Source organism: Acomys minous (assembly GCF_964271855.1).
Source record: "Acomys minous genome assembly, chromosome: 11".
NCBI classification, from domain to species: domain Eukaryota; kingdom Metazoa; phylum Chordata; class Mammalia; order Rodentia; family Muridae; genus Acomys; species Acomys minous.
This window is the reverse complement of record NC_140492.1, coordinates 38,166,825-38,189,141: the sequence shown is the minus strand read 5'-3', so window position 1 is coordinate 38,189,141 and position 22,317 is coordinate 38,166,825. Positions and strand designations below refer to the sequence as shown.

The 22,317-nt window shown below is 36.9% G+C and overlaps 1 protein-coding gene across 5 annotated transcripts in view; it reads left to right on the top strand.

The window, feature by feature from the left end:
* The window catches only part of SENP7 (SUMO specific peptidase 7), a 115,382-nt gene extending 95,627 nt beyond the window's left edge, over positions 1 to 19,755 (top strand). For 4 of the 5 annotated variants that reach the window (XM_084801543.1, XM_084801542.1, XM_084801544.1 and 1 more), the window contains 11 exons: positions 805 to 1,067; positions 1,661 to 1,794; positions 3,366 to 3,482; positions 6,178 to 6,300; positions 10,928 to 11,020; positions 11,510 to 11,634; positions 12,682 to 12,734; positions 13,460 to 13,503; positions 14,326 to 14,394; positions 15,657 to 15,807; positions 18,012 to 19,755. In XM_084801543.1, the coding sequence (XP_084657669.1) occupies positions 805 to 1,067; positions 1,661 to 1,794; positions 3,366 to 3,482; positions 6,178 to 6,300; positions 10,928 to 11,020; positions 11,510 to 11,634; positions 12,682 to 12,734; positions 13,460 to 13,503; positions 14,326 to 14,394; positions 15,657 to 15,807; positions 18,012 to 18,149 (1,310 nt within the window). In that variant the 3' untranslated portion in view covers positions 18,150 to 19,755. Of the gene's footprint in view, positions 1 to 804; positions 1,068 to 1,660; positions 1,795 to 3,365; positions 3,483 to 6,177; positions 6,301 to 10,927; positions 11,021 to 11,509; positions 11,635 to 12,681; positions 12,735 to 13,459; positions 13,504 to 14,325; positions 14,395 to 15,656; positions 15,808 to 18,011 lie in introns of those variants that run through there. The other variant, XR_014783181.1, reaches the window with a different exon arrangement.
* Positions 19,756 to 22,317: the final 2,562 nt, after the last annotated feature.

Below are 22,317 nucleotides of genomic sequence, written 5' to 3'. Positions count from 1 at the left end.
CCGCTAATTAAGCTTACATACATACTAGATTTCTAAGAGTTGAGTTGAGTGCTTTTCTGTGTATTCTGATACCACACACAGCTGCAAATATATATCTTGAAATACCAACTTCATTTATTTTTAACTCCGTGGCATCTGGTGTAGAATTGAGTAACTAAGATTAGTAGTATTTGCTTTAGCCTCTTTGATCTCTTTCTATCCTCTGCTTTTGAATATATGCTGGTTGTTGTAGTGAGTTAAATTTCGTACCACTAAAATTAGTCACCTCTTCTAACTACATACACTAGAAGGAAATTCATAATCAGAAAACAAGAAATTGTGGAATTATGAAGAGCTGTTAGCAGTTGTGTGAGTGAACTGAAAATTTGTTTGTTTTTGTAATCATTATTGAATTGGCTGGTTAAAAAAAGGAAGGAAGATTTAATCAGAATGCTTTTTAAATTGGCAGTAGATCTATAGTAGAGGCTAGAGTAAAATAAATAATGGCTTAATTATGATTCATTCATTTACACTCATTAGCAAATACTTAGTAGCCCTTTTTAGCTGGCAAGGTACAGCAGATAGAGCAGCCAGTACCACTAGAAAATTTCATTCCAGTGAACTAAATAGAAGCCTAAACATGGTGAATTTGGGTTTTTGATTAACAGCTGTCTATTCTGGAATTTCAGTTTGTCTGTTGTTACCTAATATACTTGGTTAGATTTTACAAAACAAAAACCAAACCCTTATTGTTATTCGGAATTAGATGAATTATAATTGCCTTTAAAAATATTGATAAAAATTGATTTCTTTTTTCTTTTATAGCAAAAGCCAGTGAATTCGTTTTCCTTGAATTAAACAGTTCCATTTCACAAAGAGAAGAATTGAAATTGAAAGATATTATGATGGAAATAAGTACGACCAATGGACAATTAGAACTCTCTTACCCATTGTCTTGGGTTCAGGCATTTCCTTTGTTTCAGGATCTCTCTTCAAAAGAAAGCTCTTTTATTCATTATTACTGTGCTTCAGCTTGCTCTTTCCCCGTTGCTGCTGATACAGAAATGAAGAGGAAGTCAATATTTCAGGTTAGCATCTGACTAACATAATTGACAGAGGGTACAGAGGTAACAATTGTTCCACTGCTTAAGATGCATGTGTTAAAAGGACACAGGAACCAACATAAGTTTCCAGTGTCAAAGCTGGAAAGTTTCTTCAACAAAATCAAGAATGGTATGATGAGATTATAACCAAAGGACAGCATAAACATCTTGGGTCTATACTGATTTTAGGTTAAACTTCAGCCATCAATGAAACCTTTTGATCAAAATAATATTTTCATTTGGTCATTATATATGTGTAGGAATTTTAAAAGTTTAGTTGCTACTCTTTGATATGCATTTGTTTTTTTTTTTTTTTTTAATTTTTGGTTTTTTGAGACAGGGTTTCTCTAGGTAGCCTTGGCTGTCCTGGACTCTCTTTGTAGACCAGGCTGGCCTCGCCCTCGAAGAGATCCCACCTATCTCTGCCTCCCGAGTGCTGGGATTGGAAGGCACCGAGCCCACTGATAAACATTTCTTTTGGTTGTAGTGTTTTCAGTTACAGATCTAGATCTTAACTCTGTGATTTTCAAAAATAATGTTTGTTTTTATGTACTTACAAGAGAGTCGTTTTCTTCCAGCCCTCAAATTCAGATGCCACCAAGCCCACTTACACCTTCCTTCAGAAGCAAAGCAGTGGCTGCTACTCACTTTCTATTACTTCAAGTCCGGACGAAGAATGGCGAGAAGTCAGGCCCACTGGACCCGTTCAGAAGTATGAGCCATGTCATTTCCTGTTTGCGGTAGCAGGGTCCATATTAGTAGCTTTTACTAATGCTGCTGCTTTTAAGTAGTTTGCCTGTTGAACTGTTTTGAGTTTTACTAATGTTGCTGGCTAGTGATGGAAATAATTTTGTTTGTGAGGGACATACCAATTATCATGAAAACAATAGGTTAAAAAAATTAGCTTATATGTGCCTGATCATTCATAAGAATAATAAAAACACAGCTGGGCATGGTGGTGCACACCTTTAATCCAGCACTCGGGAGGCAAAGGCAGGCGGATCACTATGAGTTCGAGGCCATCCTGGTCTACAAAGCAAGTCCAGGACAGCCAAGGCTACACAGAGAGACCCTGTCTTGAAAAACCAACAAAACAAAACAAAACAAAAAATAAAAAACAAAAACAAAAAACACAAACAAACAAAAAACAAAACAAAAAAACAAAAAGAAAAGAAAAAAAATTACTCACCACAAATTGGAAACATAAAAAGCTTATTGAAAATTCTTGGAGTAGCAACATATGCTTTGGAAATTGTACATCTCATATATGAATATATGATAAGGAAATGATTTTGCTTATTAAATTTTCTCAGTTTAGGTACTTTGCTGTTCATAAGTTCTCTTTTGAAAGGTGCTTCTTGATTATCTCATGTGTCTTTTGTTGGTGGTAAGGCAGAGTATTCTGTACATGGGAGATTACTCCTGCACCTTTGAGTAATTATTTTTTTTCTCCCCTTTTAAGCAGTTGAAAGCACAGGATAAGGGAATAACTAGTAACATAGAAAAACTATCAAACTAGACTTAAAGTTTTGAGTTTTTTGTTTAAGTGCTTTGGCACCAAGATGAAATCAACTGTGGGTGACATAGGGTTTCTTGACATTTTTCTGGTGCAAGCATTATAGCGTTATTAAATTACTACATTTGCCCATGAAATGATGCCCTAATGATTCCAAGGTTATAACCTGGAATTCACTTCTGGTTTTCTCTCTGACTGCTAAGGGGGTGTTCCAGGAGGATGTGTATGAGCTGTGCTTGGTCCCCTGTCAATCTGGTCATGATCTGATGGTTTCCTTTATGTTCTGTTGCATTTATATCGTAAGCACTTTCTTAGGGGAAATGTCTTCCCAAGGCTTCCTTGTTCCTCCTTTATTGTCCACCTCCTGGCCAGCAGGAATATTAAACGGCTTTTGAGTGCTGGCTTTTCTGAATGCAAAAGATTCATTTTAGATTCCAATTTAGATTGCAAGTTGTAGCATTAGGAAATCTTTGTGTTGTTACAGTAGTTATTGAAAGTTAAAAGTTATATAAAAGATTTATATAATGTAGGAAATTTTACAGATATGTGAAAATGTAGGAAAGTATTATTGATTATGTCTTAGCAGATATTTTACCATATAGATTTTAGCTACTAAATATTACTGCCTAGTAGCAGTATCATATAAAAAAATCTCCTAATAATATATTAATATAAGTTATGTTATAAAATACATTGCATATTTCATATAAATATTTTATATGATAATGTGATAAGTTCTATTTTAACTTTCTTTTTATTTTTTAAAGGTTGATTGTTTACCCTCCACCACCTACCAAGGGGGGCTTGGGAGTAACTAATGAAGATCTGGAGTGCTTAGAGGAAGGGGAGTTTCTTAACGATGTAATCATTGATTTTTACCTTAAGTAAGTATAATAATGATCTCATTTGTTTGATAGGTTTTACTATCACACTTACTGTCTTTTTTCCAGTAGTATTTGGGATTGAACCTTTGTGCACATTAGGAAAGCACTCTGCTATTTAGCTGTACCCCCCTACCCCCCCCCCCCAAGAGAAGTACCTTTATCTGAGTTATTTTTAGTTCTAGTCAAAAGTAACCTGGCAAGATTTGATATTCAGAAAACATTTGTGTAGCAGTTTTACTGAGGTTGGGCATTCTCTCACCATCTGTAAATAGTACAGATTGTGGAAAAGTTACTACTGCTTGCTCTTTTGACTTTGTGTGTGTGTGTATGTGTGTGTTTGTTTGTTTTTGTTTTTGAGACAGAGTTTCTCTGTGTAATCACCCTGGCTGTCCTGGACTCACTTTCTAGATCAGGCTAGCCTCAAACTCATGAAGATCCGCCTGCGTCTGCCTCCTGAATGCTTTGATCAAAGGCATGTACCACCATACCTGGCACTTTCTTTTTTCATTTTTTAAATTAAATGTTTTTTTTTATTTTACGTATTCATTTATATTATTGCACATCTAGATGTTACATTTATAGTGTTTTGGAACCAAGCACATTTTAAATATATAATTTTGGTTTTTCAAGACAAGATTTCACTGTGTAACCCTGTCTGTCCCAGAACTCATTCTGTAGGCCAGGCTGGGCTCAAACTCACAGAGACAAGCCTGCCTCTGCTTCCCGAGTGCTGGGGTTAGAGGCGTGTGCTACCACCACCACCAGGTTAGATGCACTTGTTTTTATTGTATGAGATCTGTTTGACACCTATATGGAGGTCCTAAGAAAGCATCAGATCCCTGGAGACTAGGATTATGGTGGCCGTGAGTCATGTGAGTGCTGGGAATTGAACCCATCCCCTGCGGGAACAGCCAGTGCTCTGGCCACTGAGTTGTCTCTGCAGCCCCTTGGCAGTTTTTATGTGTTGTTGTTGTTGTTGTTTTTAATGTTTACTTCTTGAACATTATATATTGTAGTGGAGGAAGTATTTAAAATATTCAAAACTTTGGGAATGAAAAAGAAACAACTCTATTCAGTTATCATTTGTCAGCTCTCTAGGGGGACCTGAGAGAATGCAGCTGATAAATGAGGCAGACTAAAGTCTTATGCAGTAGCCAGCTTTATTCAGAGCATCAGACAGTTTGTACTCTGAGCTTAGGAACGCTCACCGGAGTAAAGTTCTTATGAGTTCTACCTTGTACAAAAACAAAAACAAACCACAGCAAGGACAATAATAATTGTCAGAGCTTTTCATGCAAAATAATTTGGTTTTGGCCTTCATTTTATACTGTATTCCTAAACTAAAATGTCTCACACTCAACTGAAAGATCTAATTTTTAAAGATCCTTTTCAAATAAAATTTACTACCATTTAGACTGTCATTTTTATTTATAATTTTATTTTATTCTAGTCACAAAAGCTCAGAATTTCACATTATCACAAACTAATAGACCAACAGTGAAGTCTCTAGAAATCCAGTTTGAATTATTTTTTTTAATCTTCCACATGAGGTACAATTCTAGTAACTTTTCATGTATTTTTGTTTGTATAAATTATGGATTGGCATTGGTTGCTGGGGTTTCTCTTTTTATGAGTCAATTTTGTAGCTTTTCCTGTCTGGTGATTTTTTTATTTTTTATTGGAGATTGAGTATTGTTGAGTTTCTTGAAGTATCTCAGTCTTCTGAGACACCGTTACATTTTCTAGAAGTGGTCTGGTAGTTTCCAGACTCTTGTTTTAAAAATATAGTTATCTTTATCATTTTCCTTACCATTATCTTTACCACTTTCTAAAATGAGACTCACAAACTGATTCCTATTACCAAGGAGAGACTCTCCTGAGTACTGCCTCCAGTGTCTCATGAATTACGAGGCTGCCTAGTTTTACTGGTAGAATAGATACCATTCTTGGTCTTGGTGAAATCTGGCTACTGTTCTGTGTTTTCATAGGGGGATTTTCCCCTCACCCCTCCCACATGCGCAGACACACAGGTCGGAGTGATGGAAGCTGGGAGGAGCTGCAGGCTGCCGTGCATTCTCTGCCTCTACACTTCTTCCTTCTACCACGCTGATCTGCGTACTTCAGATACTTAGCTGTCTAGAACTATTACATTGTTAAAACTGACCTGACTGTCCTGTATAGCAAGTTTTTGATTATGAAAGGCAAAATCACTAAGTGATTGAGTTATAAAGTACACTGAGGGGTTATTTTAGTTATGGAAGTAGATTAAGAGTTTAAGCTAGGAGCGTTCCACTTACCAAGTGTTTCTAGATTGATCTACACTGTAGTCTTATATTTATCATGTGATGATCTGATCATCATCTCCTTCTGTTTTCATTTCTTTAGGCTGAGGTTTGTGTCACAGATACTACCCTTCCTAACACTCCTAATCCTTTTTTTTTTTTTTTTGGTCTCTAGTGTAAAGGTGGTGTTAATATGTGTTAGCAATTTGACAAATAGTTATTAAATAAGTGGGCGGTTTCTCCTTTTAAGTGATTGTTTTGAAAGGCAAGAGATAACTAAAAGGGAAGCTGAAAGCCCAAATCATAGAAAAATGCAAGCTTTCCTTGTATCTAATTGTCTGTAACAATAATTTCATAAAAGATAGTTGAAGAAAATTCTAAACAGTTTCTCCTGTGGATGTGCTAATTTACAGGTATCTTCTACTGGAGAAGGCTTCAGATGAGCTTGTTGAACGAAGTCACATTTTTAGTAGCTTTTTCTATAAATGCTTGACAAGAAAGGAAAATAATACAACAGAAGATAATCCAGACCTCTCGTAAGTCAGTCTAATGTAATTAAGGTTTTAAAAGAATTTATTAACGTGTGTGTATGGGCACAGTGCCCATGTGAAGGTCAGGGTACAACATAAGGGCTCCTTTCTCTCTTCCTACCATATGGGCACTAGAAGGTAGCAAGCAAGGAGTGAAAGAGGCTGACTGTCTTCCCTGCCCTGTTTGCTCTGGACTGGCTTTATCAGAGGCCAGTTCCTCTGTGGATGTGTCTCTTACTGGACATGCCTGCTAGGCGTTGTCTTCCACTTGGGGGTGCTGTTGCTTGTCTCTGCTCTCCACCCCAGGGCCAGGGCTGTTCCCACTACGCTGTCTCCAGCTGCCTCTCTGGCCTTTTTGAAAATTTGTGCTTTTCCTGTGTTATATTCTGTTATAAAGATGTAGGCTTTTTTTTTTCTGGTTCCTTGCTTACATACTACTAAGTTAGTATAACATAATGTGAAATACCATTCTTATTTATACAATTTTGCTAAATTTCTCTATTTAGTATCTTTAAACAAATTTTTATATAGAATTAAAGCTATTGAGCAGTGGCTAGAACTAGACAAAAATGGAGACGTGGTTATTCTTTATTAGGTAGTAGAAAGTCAGGTAGTTATTATAGCATAGGCTTTCTCACAGACTCTTGCCCCGTACCCAAAATTTGTATTAGAACCCAATAAATAGATCCCAGAAGCTTTTACTTTTTAAAGTTAGGAAACATTTGTCTTCCACTTTATAAATTTCCTGAGTATATTTCATATTTATTTGCTTTCCCCCTCACACTACAGTGTTTTTAGATACATAGGACCATAAAATATATCCCAGTTCTCTGTCTACATGCATGTCAGGTGCTCATGGAGATCAGAAGAGGCCATCAGATCCCCTGGAACTGGAGTTACAGTCAACTGTGAGCCAGCATATGGGGGCAGGGATTAGGAACCTGGTCCTCTGGACGAGCAGCCAGTGCTCTTAACCACTAAGCCATCTCTTCAGCCACTATTTCAGTTCTTTAGATAACAACAACAAAAAAATGAACTAATTAAGGATTGAATATTTAGAAAAGAATAAATATGTAGGGAGTAGTAGGCCTGGGCTTAGATCCTTATTTTTAATGCTTTAAAAATGGTGATGCTGAGCTTGGTGATGGCTCAGCAGGTACAGGTGCTTGCTGTCAGGCCTGATAGTAAAAGGACAAATCCTACAGGCTGTCCTCTGACGTTCATATGCATGCCATTGCATGGGCACCACATGCGTACTTGCTCACACACACATACATAAATGAGTGTAATAAAAACTTTAAAAGTAAACACTAGGCATAATAATTATGATGTTAAATTAATGTGCTTTTAAAATTTGTTATTATAGTTTGAAAAAGTATAGGAATATAGAGCATAGTCATTGATTGTCTGCTTTGAAGTCAATGGTGAGCAGAATTATTTGACCTATCATATTTTTGTAAGATAAATGATAATTTATAATGTAAAATAGATGATTATTTATAATAATTATCTTTATTAATGGACACTACAAGAAATTAGGTTAGTTATACGTAGTTGAATGTTGTTTTCAAGTTTCAAAGTTCAGTTTTTTTGGTGTTTGTTGTGTTGTAGCATATAATGTGTGGTGTAAATGGGACATTTGTGAGAATAACAGGAGGTTATTTTCATTGGATACACTGGTTAACTAATATATACTGAAGCTGTCTTAGACAAACTGGGATTATAGCCAACTTTAAGTGGCTTTATTGGTTTAGTTCCTGTATTGATGGACAAGACCTGTCAGAATTAAAGTGAAAAATCTAATTTTGAACAGTTTCTGATAATCAGGCTTAGGAGAAGGCATACAGAAAGAAATATATTGATTAATTTGTTATTTATAATTTCTTATGCCCTGCCTATAGTGTACACAAAAATTAATAATTAGGACCATGCAAGTAATCCCACAATGTAGAAATGGTAAATTGTTGTACTTCAGTGTGAGGAAGTAAAAATAGGGAGATTCTGTTTATCACTAGGTTTGAAAAAATTAGCTTATATGTTCCTGATTATTCATAAGAATAATAAAAACACAGCCAAGTGTGGTGGTACATACTTTTAATCTAGTACTCAGAAGGCAGAGGCAGGTGGATTGCTGTAAGTTCGAGGCCAACCTGATCTACAAAGCGAATCCAGGACAGCCAAGACTACACAGAGAAACCATGTCTCAAAACACCAAAAAAAAATTAATAATAAAATAAAAATAATGTTACATGAATGGTATATTATAGTGTAGAAAAGGTGAGATAACACATTATGCACGCAGGCACACACAGTCACGCATGCCTCCTGTTGATGCTTAGTTTGATATATTTGTGTATATATGCATCTTTTTTTTTTTTTGAGACAGGGTCTCTCTGTGTAGCCTTGGCTGTCCTGGACTCGCTTTGTAGACCAGGCTGGCCTCGAACTCAGTGATCCTCCTGCCTCTGCCTCCCGAGTGCTGGGATTAAAGGCGTGCGCCACCACGCCCGGCTGTATATATGCATCTTAATAATTAATATTCATAAAAAATGCCTTCAAACTAGTGTTAAAAGACATAATCTAGAAGCAATGCAACAAGAGAAGAACACTTTAGTATCAATTCATGAAAAAAGGTCCAAATTACTAATGTTAATGCAAACTGCAGATTCAATGGCATACAACTCATTACTATGCAAGGTTTGGCCTTTTTCATCGTCCTAAATACATTTCATAACATTTGTTCATCTTACCATACTGTAGACAACCTACCTCATCTCAGTTTTCAGATATGCTCAGCCCTTCATAATTTTCTTCTGAAATGTCTTCCAGCACCTGCATTTCACACTGAGAGTGCCATGGCCATGTTGTTTGCCTTTCTTTCTTTCTTTCTTTCTTTCAACTCATTTGGATTTTAGTAAATGAGGCCAACATTTAAACAATGCATAACACATGTACAAATACATTAATTTCACATGATTTTTAAAAACACTAGTTTTATGTAATAAGACAGAATACAGCACTCATTTCCTATTTTTGACAGTGAAGGCCATCTTTCTTTTAGTAACTTAAATGTCAAGTTGGTATTCTGCTCACAAAGTCAAAGAAGAACATTGCCACCCTCAAAGGTTCCCGTTTATCTTCATTGTTATGAACAGCTATATGTTTGTTTACATTTACCTCTTAAAAATTTGCTAGGTCCTACACCTTCCTAAATATGTAACACATCTGTATAGTGTGAATAAAAGATCCAAAACTGATTCTAATGGACAGTCCTTGGTTTACACTAAATTAAAAGCAGTAAATAAATAAATAAATAAAGTTTTTAAGTCGTGATAAATCTCAATTCATTTCATAATTTGATTGTATTTTCTATTCTTGTGATATAAAACATATATGATAAACTATCCTACAAAATTAACCACACAAGACAGTCTTTTTAGCTACTATCAGAACATAAATATGTAGGAATTTTTTTCATCTAGCACAATTAAAACTGCATCTGTTAATCAAAATCTTTCCAATGCTCTGTTCCTTGGACTGAGTAATATATTTGACGTCATTCCATGAACTGAGCAATTGTAGGTAGATCACTTAATTGGAATCATGAAAGATTTTTCTTGCATGGCTAGCTTATTTCTAGCTTATTTCACTTTTAAGTCTCACATGACAATCATGAAGCATGGATAGAAAACCATTCCTTGTCTGTGGCTGAATAAAGATGCACATGCACTCGACCACTTCTTCTCATAATGGAAATCCTGTGCCTTGGACCTACAGGCCATTGTGAATATTGATGACCCATTCAAGAAATTAAAATGTCTTTTGATATATATTTTTTGTCTTTTGATATTTTGATTCTAATTCCTTATATCAAGAACCAGAACTGAACCATAGATTATAAAACTATATAGTATAACAGAAGCACCATTCACTAGTTTATATTTCTATTATTAATGAACAAAAAAACCAAATTTCCCCTTTTTTGCCAACACTTTGTTATTTATTTATTTATTTTTTACTTTTTAAATTAATTTATTCATAGTACATCTCAATTGTTATCCCATCCCTTGTCTCCTCCCATCCCTCTCTACCTTCTGCTTTCACCCTATTCCCTTCCCTATGTCTGTGACTGAGGGGGACCTCCTTCCCCTCTATATGATCATAGGGTATCAAATCTCTTATTGATAGCCTGTTATCCTTCCTCTGAGTGCCACTGGGCCTCCCCATCAAGGGGACGTGGTCAAATATGGGGCACCAGAGTTCATGTGAAAGTCAGTCCCCACTCTTCACTCAACCGTGGAGAATGTCCTGTCCATTGGCTAGATCTGTGTAGGGGTTCGATGTTTACTGCACGTATTGTCCTTGGTCGGTGCCGTAGTTTGAGCAGGACCCCTGGGCCCAGATCCGCCCATCATAATGTTCTTCTTAAAGGTTTCTAGGACCCTCTGAGTCCTTCTATTTCCCCATTCTCCCATACTTCTCTCACCTAGAGTTCCAGTAGGTTTAATAATATCATCTTATGTGTAAAAAGTGGCTTTTAATTCCATAACTGAAATGTAAGACTTCTTGTGCTTTCAGTTCTGTGCTTTAAATTATAATTTTAAAAGTAGCTCTATGTCTTTCATATTCCTAGAATGGCTCAGAGAAGACACAAAAGAGTTAGAACATGGACTCGGCACATAAACATCTTTAATAAAGACTACATCTTTGTACCTGTAAATGAATCGTAAGTATTTTTGACTATTTAAAAACCAGTTAAGAGTTAAGAAAAAAATATTTGAGGTATAGTTGATAAAAAGGTGTATAAATGCAGAAGTCACTCAAATTTTTATTAGAAAAAAATAGCAAATTTCTCCCATGTTGTAATAACCAAAACAATAGATTTTTTTCTTTAAAAATATTTTATTAACTAAAAAATCAGAAGAGAATTAAATTCTAATAAAAAAAAGTAATGTTATGGGTTTTTTGTTAATAGGGATCCTGAAGAGAAACTACTGAATGTGTGAAGGTAGATAAAGTTTGAAGCTTTATTTCCAGCCTTAGTAATTGTGGCTATTAGTGTAGAATGTATGCTCCATCTTACAGGAGATGCTATAGTGGATATCTTCATGATTAGTAAGAAGTTTATCATATCCCCTGTCACAGGCAGCTCTAGAAGGTTCTTGCACATTGTTTAGATGTGGCCTGTTATTAAGATGACAGTTCTTTTCAACAGGTCTCACTGGTATCTTGCAGTCATTTGCTTTCCATGGCTAGAAGAAGCTGTGTATGAGGATTTCCCACAGACTGTGTCCCAACAGTTCCAGGACCAGCAGTCTCAACATGACAACAAAACTATAGGTGACAGACATTGCTTATATAGTGTTTCTAATAGTAATCATAGTGATAAGCAGATAAAGGGAAAAATATGAAGTTAAAAGTCTGCCTCCTTATTAATAAACTTATTAGAATAAAAATGTTTGAAGTTCTCATGATACCCAGCATTATACAAAATGCAGTTCTAAAGTCATATATACCATTGATACTGATTTTTATTACAGCATTTTAAGAGAATAGCTTTACTAACATGACTCTGAATTCATGGAATGGCTCTACAGGCATAACTTAAACTCTCTAATTTAATACACTTTTTATATATTAGCTATTCAGAGGCAATTAGGAGCTCCTATTTCTTCTATAATTTTTTTGTGACATCAAATTTTAAGTAAGCAAATAGCCTTTTTTTCTTGAAAAAATAATTTTAAAAAATCAGGTTTTTTGTAGCTGTAATTTTTTTAAAAAGTTTTTCAAGACAGGGTTTCTTTGTGTAGCCTTGGCTGTCCTGGACTTGCTTTGTAGACCAGGCTGGCCAGGAACTCACATCGGTCTGCCTACCTCTGCCTCTTAAGTGCTGGGATTAAAGATGTGCGCCATCACACCCGGCCTTGTAGCTGTAATTTAAATAGCAAGCAAAATTGATAGTAGTTTTTGTTACTAAAACTATCTAAAACCTGGAACAGGGAGGGAGAAAACTGTGGACTTATTTATTTTCCATCTTTTTTTTTTTTATCCTTTTGTGATTCAAAAGTTTAAAGAGCTAGTACATGACAAGTTAACTGGCCTCCACATTAAAGTGCACATTTTTATTAGTTTGCTGTATTTGTAGATAGTCTTTTGGGAAGAAGTGGGCCCATCCAGTTTGTATTTCAGGTTTTGGCTCCAAGACTTCTATACTATGTGATAACAGACAACTTACCAGTTTTATCCATTGACTAAATTTTCTCATAACACTAACCATAAAATATATCTTTTTAATTAGTAGTGTGGATGCATCTTAAAGTTTACATTACGTAAGTTATCTTGTGTTGCCACACAATAAAGACTCATGGCGGCTTTATTTGTTACTAGATAACGAAGTGCATCCCGCTTCAGCAGTGTCTGCAGGTGCGGAGGATTCCCAAGTAAGTGTGCTCTGTCCAGCTGTGGAGGAAGGAAAACCCGTTAAAACTGCAAAGTTAACTGTAACATGGGGCTGACCTAAGTGGGTTCAAATGGGCGTTAGTGGACCTTTTTGATTATTTCAGTGATTTTTGGGAAAGAACATGAAGTTCCATTCTAACTAGTTTGTTTGTGTCAAGTTCCTCTCTTAGAGATTCATTGTGTTCTTTAGAAAAATAATGGCACTAGCATGTCTTTTAAAGAAGTCAGTTTGATCTGCTCATTCAGGAGCGTGTGAGCAAGACCAGTGTCAGTACAGCCCACCGTTGCTAATGTGGCTTCCCTCATCACAGAGAAACAGCCTGTGATCGCTTCTCAGCCTTCGGCTCACACCAAGAGCAGATTAAAACTCGGTTTCTTGTGCCTCAAATACAGTAATTGTGTCTCTACAGCCTTAGTGGAGTTACAGAATGTGTGTAGACATAAGTTATATTATTTGTCTTTAAGATAATAAATGAATAAAAATAAAATTGTATGTTCTTGCGTAGGCCAGGTTAGAGCATGTGCCTGAGGCTGGAGTGAGCTTTTGGAAACAGGCGTAACCTGACTTATTTTGAAGCGAACTGTTGAAGCAATAAATCTTACTTGAAAATTTAATTTCAGTATTTGAAACACTTTAAGGAATAAGTGGCCATTAATGTATTTAAACTAGCTTAAATTGCAAAGACAAAAATTCATGTTATTTCAGAGTACTGAGATGAATATGCCAGCACCAAAGAAAATGTGTAAACGGTAAGTACATGTTATAATAATAGTACAAAGGTTTGAAAATTAATTAATCTATTTTATGTGTATGAGTGTTTTGTCTGCATGTGTATATGTGCACTACATATGTGCCTGGCCTTACTGCAGAGGTCAGCATGTGTATATGTGCACCACATGTGTGCATGGCCTCACTGCAGAGGTCAGCATGTGTATATGTGCACTACATGTGTGCCTGGCCTCACTGCAGAGGTCAGCATGTATATATGTGCACCACATGTGTGCGTGGCCTCACTGCAGAGGCCAGCCTGTGTATATGTGCACCACATGTGTGCCTGGCCTCACTGCAGAGGTCAGCATGTGTATATGTGCACCACATGTGTGCCTGGCCTCACTGCAGAGGTCAGCCTGTGTATATGTGCACCACATGTGTGCCTGGCCTCACTGCAGAGGTCAGAAGAGGGTTTTGGATCGCCTGGAACTGGAGTTATAGACACTGGTGAAATGCCGTGTGGATTCTGGGAACCACACTCATATTTTCTGCAAGAACAAATGCTCTGAACTAAAGAGCTACCCCTCCAGCCACCAACACTTATTTGTTTGCTTGTTTATTTATTTAAATAAATGTGTGTTGGGATTTGCATATGCCATGACACAGCACACATGTGAAGGCTTGAGGACAGCTTTTGTGAGTTGGTTCTTTCTTCCTACCCAATATTGAAGTCAGGTCATGAAACTTAGAGGCAATTGCCAGCTAATGTATCTCACAGCCCTGGATGTTTTCTTTGTTTGTACTTTGGCATTCATTTTTATGAGTCTCTATATCTTGATTTCCTCCTTTGTGTTTTAAAGGCCGTGTATTCTCATACTAGATTCCTTGAAAGCTGCTTCTATCCAAAACACAGTTCAGAACTTACGGGAGTAAGTATTACAGTTCTTATGTTTAGTCTGTTATCTAAAGTCTCAGCACTTTTGAAACTGCCTTAAGTAGTACTAAAAACAGTGCTGGAGATGTGGTGGGTGGCATAACAGGACTATGGTCCAACACTCAGGCAGCATTGTAGCTTGACAGGCAAGAAGACCATCAATTCAAGGTCAGCTTTGAAGGACACTGGACTCTAATAGTGAGATCCTGGTTACTATGAAAAAAGAGATTGATAACACCACAATAATAAATATATACAACCATGGATATATATAAAATATATATGGTTTTTCAAGACAGGGATTTTCTGTGTAGCCCTGGCTGTTGTGGAACTCACTCCTGTAGATCAAGCTGGCCCTGAACTCATAGAGATTCTCCTGCCTCTGCTTCCCGGGTACTGGGATTAAAGGTGAGTACCATAACTGCCCAGCGTAATAATTATATTTGTAACATGTACTTAAATGAACTTGGAAATCTGTTTGCCAAGAACATCCTTTGTTATGTGTTAATACCGAAAGGTTTAGACATTAAAGGTAAACTCAAAATGTTTATTTATAATTGAGCAAAACCATAATTTTATGTAGCAACATTGCAGATATTAGTGATTATCGAAGATAAAATCTAGAAAGAAAATAGAAACTTGTGAGTTTCTATTAGTGGGGATGGGTGAGGGAGAGAAAGTAAATGAAAGCACTCATGAGAGAGAGAGAGAGAGATAGATTTTCTTACAAAAGTTTAAAAATCAGTATGTGTTTGTATGTGTGGTATTGGCATGCTTGTGCCTGGGCCTAGGTGTGGAGGTCAGAAGGCAGCTTGAGAGAGCTGGTTGTCTCTTTGCACTGTGTGCACCTGGAGATCTAATCCAGGTCATGAGGCGTCGCTGCAAGAATCTTTGATAGGAAGTGCCTTTAGCAGTTGGCACTGGAGAGGAATTTTGTATTAATATATAGGTGCTGGAAAAAATCCATTAATTTAAAAAGCCACATGTTAGTGTATTTCATAATATAAATGTCTTTATGTTATCTGGATTGTGAACATTAGGCTGTTGAAAACTCAAGCTTGTATGTGAAGAATCCCATCACTTTCTTCACAGTGGCATTGAGAAGGCTCACAGGTCTGCATTTTGAAATTCTTCTGTCTTTGGAAATTTAATTTGAGGCAACAGATTTTACAAAGGAGGTGTTTTCTTCTTCTGTAGAAAGTGTTGTAGACTGCTCAGAATTTCTACTCAAGTCCCTTTCCATATTGATTGTTGCAGGTATTTAGAGGTAGAGTGGGAAGTTAAGCGAAAAACGCACCGTGAGTTCAGTAAAGCAAACATGGTCGATCTATGCCCTAAAGTCCCTAAGCAGGACAACAGCAGCGACTGTGGAGTCTATTTATTGCAGTATGTGGAAAGCTTCTTCCAGGTATGTGCTGGTACAGAGTCTTTTATTCACACTTGCCAATGTGCAGTTACACACTCCTGGCAGGAAAATGTGAGTAGGCAAAGACAGGTAGAAAAGACATAGAGACTACAAGTGACCTAGATAGGAGACTCTGGGAAGTGTAATAAGTCCAGTAAAGCCACTGATGGACAAAATGGATGAAGACATGAAATGCAGAAAAAAGCAAATGAGCATTCTAGAGTTGAAAGCGTACAGCAGTCCATTAAGAACTTACTTGGGGTTCTTAATGTCGTGATATATGTATGTATTGCCTGTGTGATTAGGCAGCTGAGGCAAAGTGATGAGAAAACATAGAGAAACTTTCATGTAAAAGGATAAAATCATCATTAGGTAAGTTGTGGGGTTGCCCAGCCTTTGCAACACGAACTATCCTGTGTATTGTGGTACAGTCATCGCTATCCTGGAGGTTGGACATACTTGGTAGCACATTAGAAACAGTAGAAGCCGGAATTAGAGAACTTGAAGGAGACAGATAAGAAGAGGCACGTCTGATAGGACAGAGGTCTCATATAATTGGAGTTCCAGAGGCTTAGTGAAGGAGTGAGTGGAGCAGATAAAATACTGAAAAAATTTAATGTAAAAAGACCCATTTACTACAGAAGCTTAGACCACGACAGCTGAGGAAACACAATTAGAAGCATACCTGTTTTTTAATTCATAGACACTTTATTGGAGCTTACAATATTAGAGACAAATCTTTAAATGACAGGGAAGTCACAACCTTTCCACACACCAGCTTGTTTAGTTCTGTCACTAGCAGTACCACTTATGAAGATAGTTTTTGGTTGGGTTTTTTGTTTTGTTTAATATTTTATTTATTTGTTTTATGTATATGACTGCTCTACTTGCATATATACCTACATGCCAGAAGAAGGCATCAGATCATATTATAGATGGTTGTGAGCCACTATGTGGTTGCTTGGACTTGAACTCAGGACCTCTGGAAGAGCAGACAGTGCTCTTATCCACTTAGCTATCTCTGTAGCCTGTTTTTTTTTTTTAACCAGAAATCTATTTAGAGAATTCTTGTCTTCAGTTAGAACTCTAATGGAATGCAGGAATGATACTGCATAGTAAAAGATGTTACACATTCTAGAAGCATCATGTAATTGTTACATTGTGCTTAGTACCCCTTTTTATTCCACATGGAATTTCATTATATGATGACAGTTGTGTTCCTCTAGTATTGTTTCCAAGTAGATTTTGGCTTAAGGTTTACAATATCCAGTGGGCCTTGCTAGTGACATATTCTGACTTTGTTACATTATTCCAATTTTAGGTAGCCTCCATCAGTAGAATAAATTTTACATACAGGATTACCCTGTAAAATTCCCTGGGAGAGAGAGGAAAAAAAAATTCCTGGGAGAAGAAAGCCAGAATTCTAAACCCATGTCTTGTAGATTTGTGTACTAATATAACAGTGACCAGGCCAGAAACAGGCTTGAGGAACCAATGGGTTTCCCAAATGTAGACCTGGCTCTTAGGGTCACAGTAGTGAACAGTTGTGAACAGTAGTGAACAGTTCACAGTAGTGAACAGAGGCCATTTTGAAGTCGCACACTCAGCCCATCCTTTCACCCTTTCTTTTCTAAGATGCAAGTCCTTATGTCAACTTTATGGCAATTTCTTTGAATTAACACAATCTAAGGTAGCCTTCTGTAGCAACTAAATAGTTAAGCACAAGGAGAAATAACTTCATAGTTGCAACTCAACTTTGCCCTTAAGTTAACATTATGGAAACATAGATGTACTGGAGGCGGCTTCTTACCCTAAAAGATAACTTCTAGTGAGATTTTTCATGTTTAGAACTCTGGAATTCTTTATCATCAGATAATTTAACAGTACTAACACATGTTCAAGGTCATCTGAATTCTGAGTTCTGAAGAATCTCTCTTTAGCATTTACAACACTCCAACACATGTTGTAATGGAGTAGACTATTACATTCTGATGTTTAAAAGTTAGCAGTTTTATGAAAATGCTAAAATAGATTGTGGCCATGGTTACCCTATTGAGAAACTGAAAACTTGCTGTGTGCTTTAGGTTAGTAGTGTGGTATGGTGAGTCACAAGCTGTTGGTTTATGAAAAGTCTCGTTTTTTTCTATTTCCTGTAAAATTGAAACCATGGTGGCACACTAATGGCCGCCTTTCTTTTCTCTTACTAGGATCCCATCGTTAACTTTGAGCTGCCAATTCACTTGGAGAAATGGTTTCCTCGCCATGTGATAAAGACCAAGCGGGAAGATATTCGAGAGCTCATTTTGAAGCTTCATTTACAACAGCAGAAGGGCAGCAGTAGCTAGTTAATCTGTGCACACATGGTGCGTGCGCTCTAAGCTTACTGCAAAGCCGCTTACCAGCATTTGTGTCAGCTTGCAGAGAAGAAAGGAACTTGCAGTAGTTCATAAATCGTTCAAATGTATATACTATCTTGTTTGAGACATTGGCCTCTTACAGTTGAAGGTGAAGTAGAAGCACTTATAAGATAGAAATGAAAATTTCATAAATATGATATTTTTATGACTAAATATGCTTGGATTATGCAATAGCATATGTAATGTGGGAATGTTTTCATAAGTAATAAAACTATGTGATCTGTACTTCCACATAACTGGGTGTTGATGGGAGGTAGATTCTCCCTGGTGCCAGCCCCAGTGCTTGTCAGATTTGTTGACAAGTCACATCATATTGTAATTCTATTCTTTGCAGCTCAAGCATGCAGTATGAATACTGTGTATTTTTAAAAAAAAATAACTTAGAATCAAGGCTTAAGAAAATGCCATTCACGGCATCTCTTCTGTATAGTGTGAAAAAAATATCATTAGTAAAAAATTTACCCTTTCCAAGTGCAGCTTATTATCCTTTTTTTCAGCTTATTATTCTTAATTGTTAAATGCAATTATTCTGCTGTAATTCCCTCCTTCACTTCTTTCAGTGTCATATCTAGGGATCTAAGAAATGGGTTCATTTGTTCAGATAACGTGGAACAAATTTGAATACCAAATTAGTTTTTAAAAATTATGTAGCTAAGCTTTATTGAGGTATAGCTATATAAATATTCATTCCTACATTACCCCAGAATGTGCGTGTACAGTTTCTATAAAAGACAATACTGCTGTCCTCATAATTTTAATAAAGAGAACCCTTTAAACTTCTATTTATTATTTAGAACCAAATATGTAATTTTATAGTTTGGTTTACCCACTATTCACTTGCAAAACCAGGTTTCTCATTGCTTTTATATTTTTAAGTTATAGTTTTTAAAGATGTATGATCTCACACATACAGTACTTAATATTTTATCCAATGTTCAGGTAACAATTCTGCTGAGTTTCTGTGATGATGGTGGTGTTAGGTAGCAAACATTTTAGAGTCTTCTGCTACCAGAACTATTTTGAGTGAGACATGTTCATACTGTTTTCTCAGATAATGGGTTTTAGAATATTATTTGAAGCATTTCTTGGATTCACAATTAGAACTCTGTGTAAAGCACTTGAAGCAAAGGCCATTTAAGATAAAACTAAGACACCTGAAGGTTTTATTTAAAAAACCAAGTGACTTGGGGCTGTCGGCGAGCCTTCTCCGTGCCCACTGCGTCTATAAATCTTGTCTCCTTGCATTGTTCAAGATACGTAGAGATCTTACGTAAACATGCTTATTAATTGTGTATTTCATTCCTAATGTGTGTGTTTTGGGGAGAAAAATTTTAAAGTGGCTCTTAATTGTTTTGTACATCTAATTTTTGAAAGCAGGTATGTAAGACATCTTGTAATTTCTGAACTTTTTGTCTGTGTGTTTTTCCAAGATACCGCTGTCCTTCATGTTTTGGAGACTGTTTAAAATATGTCTTCCTCAATTCATATAGGAATAATGATTTGAGGATGTCAACATTTTGTATTAAACATGTTTTCAATTCATTAAATTGTAGTGTTTCTTAAATATGAAGCCCTGCTAGAAATGTATTTTTAATTGTATTGTGTCTTTCATATACCATGTATTTTTAAATTAATTTTTCTTTACATTTTAAGAAGTGTACAGTTAATTCACATGCCTTTTTGTGTAAAGGAAAATATTTTTACTTCTGCAACTTAGTTAGATAAGAACAGTGTTCCCAAATCCATAATCCAAAACACTTCTAAGTGTGGAATGTTCTGAGCACCAACATGTTACCACACATAGAAAAATCCATACCTGACCTCATGTGATGGGTGACAGTCAAAACACTAAACGTATTGTATAAAATTACCTCAGCATATGTATGAGGAGTATACATGAAACAAGTGAATATCATATGTATACTTGGGCCCTTCCCCACAACATTCTAAGATCTGAAACATAAAGCTCTCTTGCTCGTAGGTATTTCACTAAGTGATACCCAGCTGCAGACTTCTATTAGCTAGTAGTACAGCACAAGAAAATGAACTGCGTGGTCATCATAAGGGCGCTTGCTGTGGAAGCCTAGTGTCCCAGTTTGCTTTCCGTTGCTGTGGTAAACACTATGACCAAGCCAACTTGGGGAGGAAAGAGTTTCATCTTACACTTCCAGATGGAAGGAAGTCAACGTGGGAACTTGAAGCAGAAACTGTGGAAGAACCCTGTTACTGATTCTGTTCCTCTGCCAGCATTTTGTTAGACACACAATAAATGAACTCTTTCCCTTTTTGAAAGCAAAACTTTTTTTTTTCTTGCCAGGTTTCTCTATATAGCCCTTACTCTCCTGAAACTCAATCTGTAGACCATCTGGTCTCTAATTCAGAGAGATCTGCCTGCCTCTGCTTCCCAAGTGCTGGGATTAAAGGCGTATACTACCACTGCCTGGCTTGCCAATACTTTAAAAAAATAATTTAAATAATTTTTGTTGTTGTTTGTTAATATCCCTGGTCTAATTAGTGCTTCCCATATAAGCATGGATGTGGGGCCACCCACTGGGGCATGGGCCTCACATCCCAGGGAGTGCTACAGTGCACAACAGTGGGCTAAGCCCTCCCGCATCAATCAACAATCTCGACAATTCCCCCATAGGCATGGTCCCAGTGAGACCCCCTTCCCCATGTGACTCGATTATATGTGACAAAAACTAACCAGGACACATGGTGATCTGAGTTTGGTTCCTGGAACTCATGTGAAGGTGAAAAGAGATTTTACAAGTTGTCCTTCCGCCTCCATAGGTGAGCTGTGCTCAGTGCACCCACATATACAATATGCACATTTGCACACTAATCATAAATTAAGAAATGAATTCTAAGGTTTTTGAAAGCAAACACTCATTTCTGGACAGATGAACAAGGTTCGTAATTTGTTACGATTTGGTAAAAATAGAGGTTCTTTGGAAGTGTGAAGGTCAGCCTAAGGGTATAGTAAGTTTGTTCAGAAAGGATGCTAGGGAGGCAATAAACAGGGAAAAGCTAGCTAGTGGTCAGGAATTATTTGTAGAGGAGATACAAATTTTAACTTAAGACTCTTGAGGCAGGGTTGGTTTTGTGTGTGTATATGTGTGTGTGTGTGTGTGTGCGCGCGTTGTTTGTTTTTGTCCTATTTAATCAGGAAGTGGGTGTGGAAGTTTTAAACTTCTTAAAAATCATCACAGATACACACACACACAGATCTGTGATGATTTCTAAGACCTTTATTTATATTAGTTAGGAAGTAAACTGTCTCAGCTTGGTCACAGAACCGTCTCCATCCCGTCCCAGCCTATTTGTCCACACCCTCATCCTTCTTAGTGGAGGAGAATTGTTCACTCCCGCTGTACTTCTGCTCTTTTAACTGGGCATATTCCTGTGGAATTTGTAAACTTTGCACATTGCATATTGTATTATATGAGTCTCCAGCTGCTGTGGTCTGGGCTTCCCGAAGCGATCTCAGCTGTAAAACTTAACTTCCTTTGTGGGGACTAGAGAAATCAAAGCCCCAAGAAGACCTCGGATGAAGATGTCCTCTGTGTGAAGTTAGCACGGTAATTTCAGCAAGGCATATGTGGAACCAGGTAATCCCACTTTAAACCCCAGGCCATAGCGAATTACCTAGGTAGGGCTGGCTTTGTTTCCGAACAGGTTAATCATTCTAATATGTTCATTTTAACCTGCTATTTGATCAAATTCGTAACGGCAGCACTTCTAGCCCCAAGCACTTTTGGATAGGTGATACCTGACCTAAGTCTATTATTCAGCATTTTGCTAGACATGCAAAAAAGAACTCTTTCCTCTTTTGAAAGCAAATATTCCTTTTCTAAAAATTAATAGTTTAGTTTATTCTTTACAAATACTGTATACATTTTTATCATATCTAACTGCCATTACTTCCCTCTAACACCCCCAGTCTCTCCTTCCCTCTCACCCAATTTCATGACCCCCTTTTGAGTTGTTGTTTACTAATACCCCTTGGCTTAATTAGTGCTGCTCATATAAGCGTGGATGCAGGGGCCACCCACTAGGGCAAGGACAACCTACTAGTGTCCCTGTCCCCAAAGGA